This window comes from Xiphophorus maculatus, chromosome 22, assembly GCF_002775205.1.
Source record: "Xiphophorus maculatus strain JP 163 A chromosome 22, X_maculatus-5.0-male, whole genome shotgun sequence".
In the NCBI taxonomy this organism is placed as follows: domain Eukaryota; kingdom Metazoa; phylum Chordata; class Actinopteri; order Cyprinodontiformes; family Poeciliidae; genus Xiphophorus; species Xiphophorus maculatus.
In genome coordinates, this window is record NC_036464.1 from 11,217,466 (window position 1) to 11,230,237 (window position 12,772).

Here is a 12,772-nt window from a genome sequence, read left to right on the forward strand (position 1 = left end):
CAGTGTGAATCAGTTGTTGTTTGGTCACTACTTGACCAGTAAAGATGAGTAGTCATACTTCGGATGATTTGTTGAGTATTTCCTAATTTCTCTACATGAATTGGAGCTGAGATTTTTTTGTGAATTTGGCGGTACACGAATAAACGAAATTGAAATGCTCCTGAACTTTTCACATTTTGAAACATAACAAAAACAAATTAACGCATAATTCTAAGGAAAATTATATATTACTTAGTACACGTTATCGAAAAAAATAAAAATCAGACAAATGTCATGCGGATGCCTTGATACCCGTACAAAATCCAGTAAATTGGTAATCCGCCAGTGTAATTTCAATCTCAATATCAACGAATGTGTTCCGTGCAGGACTCAGATGTTTGTTAGAGAACTTTTCTGAACAACAAGCATCATGAAGAACCAGGGACATATGAAAAGTCCCATTTCTATGGAGAGCCAAAATGGAAATGCCTCTCCCTAGAAAGGGGGTGATAATGTTCTGACAAAACAATAACTGTGCACTTGATTAATCTGGCCCTTATAAAAAGTGGGAGAATTGTGGAAAGAAACACAGAAAAATTCCCCTCTGCAGTTTACTGCAAGACATGTAGGGGGCACAATAAACAAAACTAAGTTGTTCTGGTCAGAGGGGACAAATATTGAAACCTTTGGCCTAAATGCAAAATGCTAGTTGCCTAAAAACAAACATGCTGAATATATAATCCTCATTACAAAACTTGTTGTGTCAGCATCATTCTGTGGAGATGCCTTTTTGGTTTTGGACTGGACAAATAGTGGATGACAAAATGATGATGCTAAATGCAGATCAATCCTGGAAGACAACTTGTTAGAGAGCACAAAAGACTTGAGACTGGAACATAGGTTCAACTTCCAACAGAACTGTTACCATAAATATACAGCTAAGACCTACAATAGAGTCTTTAGGTCCAAAGTGAAATTCAAACCTTGCTTAATTACTCAAAATGTCTTACATTTTAACCTTTCAGATTATTAAATTTTAGTGACTCACATCTCATGTGTTGAATTGTGTTCAACTTTGCTTAAAAAAACAATCTGGCCAAAGTTCATTTCCTCACTTCGAGGAAATGCTTGGGAAAAAATTACAGTATCAAAGACAAGTTATAAACAAATTATAACAAGTTCAGGTAAGACACTGAACACTCTGAACAAAAAATATATAAATGCATATATTTATTTATTTAAACCCTGTTAAGAAATAGAAGCAGTCAGACAAAACTCTAAACTGCAGTCTAATCTGTTGTTCTTGTAGCTCTGCACATATTCCTCTGGAGAAAGATGGGACACACTAATGCAAATATGAAGCTTCATAATATGACATTTGTGAGTTTTTTTGAAGAGCAATAAGAACTAAACTCACCCATTTTGGTATAAAAAAAAAGCTATTTGTGGCAAGTCCTGTACTTTTAATGCAGCCTGCCAGATACATGTGAAATGTTCAAAAACACAAATGTTGCATTTTTATGGTTTCTAGGGCAACCTTATGTAAATTAAAGGACAGTTTTTAATTTGCAAAACTTTACATAAAATTAATTGTTAATAATCTGCAACTCATCACTTTAGATGCGACAGAGATAGTGTTTAGGTGGTTACTAATTACATTAGTATCTCAAAAAGCCATTTGCCCGACCTCTCTACTTTTTTCAAACTTTCGGCTATCTATTATAATAAACTAATTTACACCTTAATACTCTGCAGATTGTTAGACTTTAACAAATTCAGGTGCATAATGGTACGGATAAATGAAAGGCTGGGTACTAAGTTGTCTTTCACTGCTAAAGGGAGAATAGACACTTAAGGTATCTCATTTAGTCCAGCACCCTTGCAGGCAGGACTGACAGGTTTTGTGGAAATAGGCATAATTCTTGCAAAAAAAATAAATAATCCAGACTTTCTGCATTGTCTTGCAATATGGTAAAGGCCTAAACCATGCAGAGTATGAGCAGGTTACCTCCCTTAAAAATATTGAAGTTCAGCCAGGGTTAGCAGACTTTGTGAATCAGCAAAAGTAGTCTGTAACTGTTTACTGCATATGTAAAAGTAATACTGATACACATATGTTTAATGTGGTGTCAGGAAGAAACATAATGAACCATGTTCATGCTCCAAAAACATGCATGTTAGGTTGATTAGACACTCTTAGGTTGTGAGTGTGCTCATGACTGCAGGTGTCTGTGACAGATAGGCGACTATGTTAAACAATGCTTCTCACCTGTTCACTGCTGGACACAGGCACCAGGCCACCAAGACCAGCTATGGTTTAACCAGGAGAACAGCAAATAAATAAGCTGACAATTCCTCAATAAATATTAGGAGATGAAACATTGCTCAGATGACAAAGAAGACAGAGGACAGAGTAAAAGATGAAAATAGTAAAAACGATGCTCTGACATGCCAGCATTTGATTGAAAGCACATCCAAACTGCGCCTCCAAATTCCATGACTGACTGATGTCATTTTTTAAAAATTAATATCATAAAAACAAATGGCAGAAAATGTTAGTGCGGAGTCAGACAATGCTTTCTAAAACGGCTTAATTTAGGCATATTACGATAGAATGTGTCAAGGTATGTCGGCAGGAGAACAAAACTGTCTGGTTCTGATTTGCATTGCACAATATTTATTCTACTGGTTTAATTGATAAAATTCAAAAAGATTTGCGAATTAAGCTTGGAGGAGTATAAATGTAGTTTGTTATCATGCTTATCACTGTTAAATCAGCTGCAGAAGCTGTTGCTAAAACAGCACATTATTCAGAAATACTACAAGAATCAAATGTGAAGACTTATTGAAGCTGGAATAGCTAACATGCCCACCTCTGGTCACTTGTTAGTGGTACTCAGTGTTATCACTGACCTGTATCCACATAACATTGAAATGTGAAGTGTTATGCAATGCTAGGAATTTACCTAAAAGGGATCTTAGTCAGTGAAAAAAGTAGAATGGAAACCTGAGAAACACACTGTAGCAGAAGCAAGTCAGAAGTAAGAGTAACAAGGTGGCAGTAGTCTTAATAGCAGTGTCTGTGACAGAAAATCTTAAAAAAAAAACTCAATCAAATCAATGACTATTTTTTTAAACTCAGTTACTGATGTTACTATTATTAGAATGTCTTAGATGGGGATGAAAAATATGGACAAAACAAGAAAACAAACAAGACAGTATAAAAACTGTCTTTGTTTTTATGCTGTCTTAAAACAGCATAAAAAACATAAGGAGCAAAATCTAAGTTTGTAAAATAGATTACTAATGATAAAACTAATATGATTTAATAGACAATAAATGGAATAAAGAACAATTTGCTATGTGGTGACTTGTTGTTAACTGCATTCATTTTGTGTGCTGGGACTTTATTGTGTTAAACTGGGTAGCTCTACAAATTCCCAGCTAAGGGCTGAAATATCTTTGGAGCCTTTTAGCATTCTTTACTTTGTTGTACTCATTCTCTGACCGAACAGGTTTATGGACAACTGGTTATGTATCTGCTCAAACCCTTGAAGTCAGCATGGTAATATAGGTTTTGACTTGTCACATGACATCTACTATCTTCCCTTTAATAAACTGGAATAGAAATACAAGATGAAAGCTATATGTTCTAATGCAGTTAGCAATAAATAAATTCTGGTTGAGGCCAGGGCAAAAATATTATACTATCAGGGTTAATAGAAATAACCTGTTGCACCAGTCCCTCCTACTGCAAGATACCCCTAGAACATGATCGCTGTTCTTCATAGGATGGTATTCTCAGGCTTGCAAACGTCTTCCCCTTTTGTCTAAATGGAACTGTTATAATTGCACTTCAGTTTATGTTTTATAAGATCAGAACATGTATTTTAAAAAGTCTTTATTTGTGAGTGTACCAGTAATTGCAAACTGTGAATTGGAGTAAAGACTTCTTTCACACTCAGTAAATTGCACTGGGTGCAGACAATAGAGGGAACATAGTGCAACTATATGTTGCATAATTGGTTTTAATAAATGGGAACCATGCTAAATTGAAGTAGGTGCCAACAATATATTAGTCTCTTAAATTAAATTGAGTCCTGGGGAGAGAGCTGAAGATTAGGGTGTTATGTGAATCACAAAGATTTACAACACACTCCATTTCCTTTTCCTCCTGACTCTTATAATCTTCATCTATTTTTAATGGTTGTATGTTCTTTCTAATGTCTGCATCCAGTGCGATTTTGCATGCTTTCTATTTCTGTAAACCAGTTTTGGCAACAGGAAGTACTTACAACAGAATAGAAAAATGTTTCCCCCTGCTGTTCAAATGTCGACTATTTATTTCCTTATATAATGTACCTACAGGCCATAATAATAATAGACACACAACTAGGCCATAAGACTGTACCAAAGTATTTTACTGTGTTCTAAACGGTATATCTATATACCCAGTTTCCTTTTTCCCACGTGTATTTTTATTCTGCGAACCCTCGTTTGGTTATTATCTTTAAGTCTACAATGACATTTATGGTAACTTGCGTGGCTTTGACGTTTATTTCTTCGACGAGAAAGGAGGAAGAAAAGCGCGGACGTCACAAAGGGTCTCACACGTGTTGCTGCCTTCACGGCCAAATTGAAGCTCGGAAATACGACAAACTATTGACATTGGCGCATTTAACAACATGCCTTTAAAAGTTGCGAAATGCCAACATCAATTTTAGAGGCAAACTAGCGGTTTGCGTTATAACTTTTCTCCATGTGCTACATATACGTGAGAACTGGCGCTGGTGACGACAGAGACGCATGAGATTTACGATGGTACATAAAAGTATCAACAACCAAAGCAGGTTCCGTGAAGGGGAGGAGAGGATATTCATTTGAGCTTTGTCTCCTAACAACATCACTGTGTGTACAGTAGGGTAGACTTACTTTGTTGTAATAAATTATTTCCGAGGTGATTTAGGAACCCGGGTAAAAATGCTCCAGTCTCTAGCCAGCAATTCGTGTGTGCGTTTGATACAGAATCATAAATCGACGTGGTATTTCGTGTCTTTAATATTGGGTTATCTCCTTTATCTCATATTCGGCGCCGTCGTCTTCTCGTCGGTCGAACTACCGTACGAAGACCAACTGCGTCAGGAGCTGAGGGCGGTCAAAAAGCAGTTCCTCTTGGAAAATGAGTGTCTGTCCGAGGAGCGACTGGAGCGGTTTTTAAAGAAAGCCCTAGATGCCAGTAATTATGGGGTTTCTATTCTCAATAATGCCTCGGCTAACTGGAACTGGGACTTCACCTCTTCGCTGTTTTTCGCCAGCACGGTGCTGTCCACCACAGGTAGGTCACTGTTGTATGATGCTTGCTGTAGTCGCTGTCCTCCAGGTGCGCAGCAGAATCTACGGAGTCATCCTCACGTAATATGTCTGTTTGACTTCAAGTACATCATACAGAACCCCTAACTGTTGCCATGTTGGTAATAATAATAATAATTCATAAATAGGCCCTATAGTAAAATGCATTCAATGTCAATTAATTATTAATCTTCAGTCATCTTTTGCATCTATTTCACAAAACAGAACGCGAATATAAGAGAATCTGGCCTATATTACAATTTTAAGATTTGTTTTTGTCATCTTCTTTACCAAATACTTGGTAATTGCATTTTAAATGTAGATTAATAACATTTTTAAAGACGTGTCCTCCAATTTAGAACAGGAAATGTACTCTGCCATACTCTTAAGTGACAAAGAATTTCGGGAAATCTGCTAGAACCACATGGCTGCAGTTATCTGAGGTTGCAACATACAATCCTAATGATATCTCCTGTGGTAATAGTTAACTGGGTTCATAACATTGCGATTTTATAGACTTATGTCTAATGCAGAACTCAGTCTAAATTCTTCCATTGTTATATTGATAAATAATTTTTAGCTTTTGTTACTGGAAATCAGACACTTTGCTACTGTTTGGCACTTAATGTGTGCACTACAGTTTTATTACAAAATGCACCTCACTTCAGTAAGTTAGGATATTTTAAAAGCTACACCTTAGAAAAGCATGTAAAGCTTACGATGTCGTACTTTTGCACCCACATTACAACATGGCTTCAAATTTGATCTCAAAAGAACATCAACCTAATCCTGTCTAAACCTCAACTTCATTCCGCAACTACTAATTTTCTCAAATAACAGTGCGACTTAAACCTGTCACTGCTCATGTATTTTTGGTATTTTTTTAGTTGACCTTCACTATTCACAGCAAAACCTTGAGCAAAACTATCACATTTTAACAGTCAGATGCCATTTACACACACATTTAAAACAAAAAATATGTAATATTCCAACTGCTTTTATTTAAAACAAACAAACAAAAACAGCAATACGCCTTACCACTACTACAATAACATATTAGTTGATTGCTTCTGGCAGGCAGAATAAAAACTGTTCACTTTCTCCTGGTACTTTCATTCCAATGCTGTGGCTGAAACCTCCTATCCGACCTGCCTGTGGTGAAATATTTCTGTTGAGAATTAAAAAACTGGTCAGAGAAAAGGTTTGTGAAACTCGCAGAGTCACACCCATGGATACCTGAGGTGCCCATTGCTCACTGAATACATATGTAAATAATATGTATTATCTACTACCTGTTTTTATTTGACTCATAAACGTCCAAGAGCACAAGGGAGAGAGGGTACTTTTCGGTATAGTAGAAATATTTCTAGGCAGAAATTTTACCTTTCATTTAGAATCAGAACAGAAAAAATCCAGTTGATAGGCAGTGCACAGCAACATGAGGGGGAGGGGCTGGTTTTGCATTACAACTATTTCTTCTGGCAGCAAAAATAAAATCCTTTCATTTTCTCCGTTGTAATAGTAGGGACTTTGGAATTCTTATGATAAAAAGTTGGACCAAGTTCAATGAATATCCAAATAAAATTGTAAAAAGTGAGTTGCACATAAAGAGGAAAAAACTGCCTTAGAGAAATATATTCTTAACAAGTGAAAAGTAAAATCCAATGTTAAAGTAGAAAGTCACAATGCAATACAAATTATAAGGGTGCCATTAAATGTGTCCTAACAGGCTCAATATATCTCTCTGAAGTGTAGCAGTTATGACTACCTGGTAACGTCCTGGTTCTGGTTCCTTTATGGATATGGTATAATCTTACAGAAGAATAAACATTGGTGCAGCTGTGCGCCAGTCTGACCTTTGAAACCAGAAAAGTAAGTGGAAGTAATTCTTCTCTTAAAGGAAGACGATAACCCACGGGGAGATTTTCAAAAAACACCCAAATCACTCTCGGGGTTCTAAAAGAAGACTTGATTCGGTTTAGTACACGAGTTTCCTTCTCACATGTGAAATACTATTAATACTATCCTTACAGGTAAACAAAAAAAGTAGGTAAACAGATGTTCTATGAAAGGGCCTTAAGTTTAAATAAGATGGTGGAGAGTGCAGCCTTTTCCACAGCTCTCAGAAATATAGACTACCAGAGCAAAGGTTAACATTTTTTACAAGGCAGGATTTCAAATAGTTCGACTTAGAAAATAAGTACTGTACTGTGAAAAGTACCATAAGTAAAGAAGAAGTCAAACCTGAAGTGAATTGTTTTTAAGGTAACTGAAATTTTCTGTGGTTCTTCATTCCAACCCCGCTGCTGAAACTTTCCATCCCACCTGTCTGAGGTTTGTTCCTTTTTTTTGAGAATTAGAGAACTGGTCATAGAAAGGGTTTGTGAAACTTGCAGACTCACACCTGTGAAAACCTGAGGTGTTGCATTGCTGATTTTATTAAGTGCTCATTGAATACATATGTAAATGTATTATCTCCCTCCCTTCTTTATATTGCTTCTAGAAATCTTGAAGGAACTGAATACTTTTTACCAAAACTATGTATCAGCACACAATTACTACACACTGAAAATAAACTGTGCTGTCTTGTGTTAAAATTGCTGAAGCAAACTTTTATGCTGATTAATTTTCTTTGTTTTTTCAACAGGTTACGGTCACACAGCACCTCTATCAGATGGCGGCAAGGCCTTCTGCATTATTTACTCCGTGATTGGCATCCCGTTTACCCTCCTCTTCCTCACTGCCGTTGTACAAAGGATCATGGTCTTCAGCACTCGGAGGCCCGTTACGTACATCCACACACGATGGGGTCTGTCCAAGCAGCTTGTGGCCATCGTTCACGCCACCCTACTGGGCATGTTGGCCGTCTCGTGCTTCTTCCTCATCCCGGCGGCCATCTTCTCTGCTCTGGAGGAGAACTGGAACTTCCTGGAGTCCTTTTATTTCTGCTTTATTTCACTCAGCACCATTGGCCTCGGAGACTACGTACCAGGAGAAGCAGCCAATCAGAAGTTCAGGGAGCTGTATAAAGTGGGCATCACTGGTGAGTGCTGATGAGATGCTACCATTTGAGGGTGGTGGTAGAAACTCTTAGTCCTCTATATTTGTATCAGTGGTAAAATGTAGAGTCATGATGCTGCCTTGATTATTATGTTAATCTGACTGATAACTAGTTTTTTTACTATTACTTTTAAACCACATAAATACTTTGATTTACCTCTAAGGCTTTTTATAGAAGAGAAGATGCACTATACAAGCAATTTGAATTTCATTTTTTACAAAAAAGATAGTTTTGTTGTGTTATTAGCATACTTTACAACAAAATAAACATAATTATTGCATTAGAAATCACTCAGAAGATCCTTTTAAATAGAAAAATCCAGTCCTTGGGCATGTCTAACCTAGTGTGGTGCCCATCAATTTAGCTGATCAAAAAAGAAATGGGAAAAGATACTATTTTGATGTATACTTAGAGTAAGGATGCACGGTATTAGAAAATCTTGCAAAGGTGATAATATTAGTAAATATTGCAATGATGACATCTGATACAACATCTGTTTATTTTATTCTTTTCATTCCTTCTCTGACTTTTAGCCTTTTGTGTAATGCAATTAATGTCCAATGTGAGACTCTGTCCAACCAGCTAAATATTACTTTAGCATGTAAAATGCAAGTTCAGAATAGTTGGAATATATTACTCAACAACTATTGCACTCCAAGCAGTCCATTGCGATGTGAATATTGCACGCTGATGTTGTGATGATGATATAATTGCAATTTATTTTCCCTAACTTGGACTTACAGAGATGCTGGAAAATGTAATCTACCTTAACATTTAACTTTTTGGTAAACACCTGAACGTCTGTGGTTGAAACTGGTTGTGATTTGGAAGTGTTCATGCTTTCATCCATGCTGATACAAACTCTAAATGGAGAAAAGAAATGCCAGATCATGATGCACCCACTGCCAGGTTCACTGTGGCTATGGCATTCTTTTGGTTATGTTCAGTGTTCTGTTTGTGTCGAACTTAGTTAGGAATTGTGCTCTAAAGTTCAGGTAAAGTAAAATGAAGTCCTTGTTTTTTTTAACATCTTTTCAATTATGAACTGGTAAGATAAATTCATCTTAATGGTAAATTGTGGAAAGGTGAATTAATATTAATAAATGCAAAGTCTGGTTATGCTATAAATGCATCCCAGAATCCTCAGAACCCATAATGTTAAACCTTTTACCTCCAGTGATTTACTGATTGCTTCTTTGCTTGCATTGGGTGAATATAAATCCACTAAAATCCCATTCAAATTGAGTCATTTTACGTAAAATATCTAGAGTGAAGTACTTTCATTTTCTCAGATTAGGCATGCAGGATGAAAAGTTCTGATCTATTCTATGACATCTAGATTTTATGATGGCGAGCTTCGACCTGCATACGTGGAAAACAATCAACTAGGTCATCTTCTTGACCTGTGTGTGAAAGCCGCATTAATGACGTTCTTTCTTTGTTATATCACCATAAACATGCAGCAAGTACGAAAAACAGCGGTACAAAACGAGTTATCAAAAAAACAATCAAATCAGAGCAAACAAAAAGTACATTTCACATTTAATACAGGACCAAATTCTCATTACTAAAGCGTGTGTATAGAAGAGAGGTACCAAACTGACTTTTCATTAGTCTTGAAACTGTCACCTACAAAGAGTGTGTTTTCTGTTGGTGAAATAGGTAAATTGCTGTAATCCCTGAAATGCTTATTTGTTCTGTCAGTGCTACAACGTTTTTCAGATGTCATAAAAAAAGACTGATACAATTGAACATAAAAAAAGTACTTAAAAGCAATTATTATAACAATTAAATAATGTTGATAAGTAGAGCTGTCACAGTCTCATGCAAGCCATGTGTTACTGATATTAAGATAAACCAATGTTCTAAGAAGTTACTTTTGCGGAAGATGCATTGATTAGCGAACAGAAATATTTCTGGTCCTTGAAAACACAGTCATGGAAACCAGCTCTTAGTGTATCACTGTTTTAAATACTGTGCTTGGCAGGGCAAAAGAGGTCAGTTTTAAACACCATCCAAAAACCTGATAAATTAATCACTTAACATCAACTTGTTACTCTGTAAAGAGAACAGTAAGCTAAAGCTTACTGGCATCCCACATCAAAATGATCTTAAATGTATTTTAGATACCATGTCTCTATAATATTTATATTTTTTGCAGCTGTAGGAATAATTGCTACTTTTTGTTTCAAATAAGAGCAGTTAGATATTTAAAATATTTGCATAAATATCACAATACCCTGCAATTGAGCAAAACTAAATTTAATTGCTACTGCACTTTTTTTTTTGCATGTTTGCTTGTTGCACCTTTTACTAATTAGGGGTTGAATAAAACCCCACAGTTTAATTTACATTAATAATTTAGGTGTAGTAGCTGGAATGTGTGGTTATTCTCACATTTTTCCATGACAGCTGATGAAAACTCCTGCTGGACCCACACAACTGCAGATTTCTAAACAAAATACAGTACATAGCTCATTAAAAGTGGCGAGTAGTTGCTGAGAAAGCAGCATCTGACATTTCCCTGTGTGTTTCAAACCATAACAAGATGGTGCTGAGCTCAAACTGGGCCATGGCCTCCTGGAGGCATTGAGGCATGGACTGCATTTTCCGGGTGACTTGCACAGCTTGCTGTCGGCGGCCCTGTTAGGGGCTAATAGTGTCTTGAATAAAACTCAGTTTGAGAGCACAGAGTCTTGACAAGCTGTGGGTGTGTACGAATGCCAAGAGCTGCTGTAGTGAACAGTCTCCGACATTTGTGACGTGGGTGTGTGGCGCGCAGCAGCCAGAGAGGTGACGTCAGTCAGGAACAATGTGTCAGTCTGTAGGAGGAGGAAAAGTCTCCAACAGAACGCACTTGTTTGCAAAAAATAACATCAGCTGTACAACTTCCTTTATGCAAAACGAGTGTAGGAAGTGACATCACCAGTATTTGCATAAGCATTATGTGACCTTGAATTAAAACGATTTTGTTTTGTTACTGTCTGTGCTGACAAGCAGTCAGTGCCTTCTCAGTGAGATACAGAGATCAGGCCAACAAGAAACTCTCACAAGAATATACCGGTAATTGATTGTTGATGAAACAACAGATTTTTCAAACTTTAAGTTTTAGTAATGTTAATACAGATGTATTCAATGTCTAAACACACCTGAAAATAGACTTAGGGCATAGTTTCAAGAGAGGCACACCCTCGCTTCCTAATGTCATGGATAGCTAACTACTGCCCTCTTGTGGTAGTGTAAAAAGTAACAGATTTTGGAAATGTTGAAACACGCAGATCTTGCTTTGATGCTTCTTACTCTAATTACTTGTTGTAATTATTTCTTGTGTTTCTCTCCCCAGTCTACCTCATTCTGGGTCTGATAGTCATGCTGGTGGTGTTGGAGACCTTCTGTGAGCTGCAGCAGCTGAAGCAGCTCAGGAAGATGTTCTACCTGAAGAAGGAGAAGCCCCAGGACCGCCTCGCCATTTTGGAGCACGACCATCTCTCCTTCACCACCGTGTCTGACAACACAAGTGGCAAGAATGAGGACAAAGCCAAGACGTTTCTCAGTGTCCCAACTCTGGTCTCTCCCAATGATGACCCAATGATCCAGTAAAAAAAAAAAAAAGACCAAAAAGGATAACCAGAGGAATAAAAAATAAGGGATTAACTCATAGTAGAAAACAGCATGAGTAAAAACCAATCACGGCTTTAGGCAAATTGTAGTCAAAGCTAAAATCAGTTAGGTCTGCACAGATCAAGCAAACAATACCTACTACTAAACCACAAAACTGACAGTAGAGATAGTGTTATGCAGCAGAGAGTTTATCTACATAATAAAAGTGAAATTAATATTTTAACAGCAGCTATAAATACAAAGTCAGTGATAAAAGTAAAGTCCTCTGCTGTATTTATGACTCACAAAAGCTAAGCGCCTTTAAAAGCTACATTATTTATGGCACACTTAGGAATATTTGATGAAGTAATTCGTCTCTTACGACTAGCTTGAAGACGGGAAACCTTCCGCCACAAATTAGGACATAAGTATGTATGTATCTTTTAAATAGAGTTTTTAGACAGGTCTTTGTGTATAATTGGGAGAATGTTTTAAATGTAGGGTATGAAGTTAAAGCAGAACTTTACCTGATATCTAAAAAAAAATGCTGATGCTGTATTGTGGCCTGTTTCGGTTCTTTTTGATTTTGGGGCATTTTTTTATTTCTCTGATTGTAAACTGCTAGAAAAGAGAGCTTTACACACCCTTTATTGATGTCAGTATTTATTTAATTATTGATTTTTAAAATGAAAATGTGGGTTGCACCATTGATTGAAAGATTTACATAAGGTCTGGTTTATCAGTTTTATTTACCATAAATTTACTATTGATCAAAAGGTAGCG

The 12,772-nt window shown here is 36.7% G+C and overlaps 1 protein-coding gene across 1 annotated transcript; it reads left to right on the top strand.

The window, feature by feature from the left end:
* Window positions 1–4,814: 4,814 nt before the first annotated feature.
* kcnk1 (potassium two pore domain channel subfamily K member 1) lies at window positions 4,815–12,066 on the top strand. Its single transcript, XM_005807632.2, has 3 exons — window positions 4,815–5,314; window positions 7,976–8,371; window positions 11,733–12,066. The coding sequence occupies exons 1-3, from the start codon at window positions 4,960–4,962 to the stop codon at window positions 11,987–11,989; spliced, it is 1,008 nt and encodes a 335-aa protein (XP_005807689.1). The 5' UTR covers window positions 4,815–4,959; the 3' UTR covers window positions 11,990–12,066.
* Window positions 12,067–12,772: the final 706 nt, after the last annotated feature.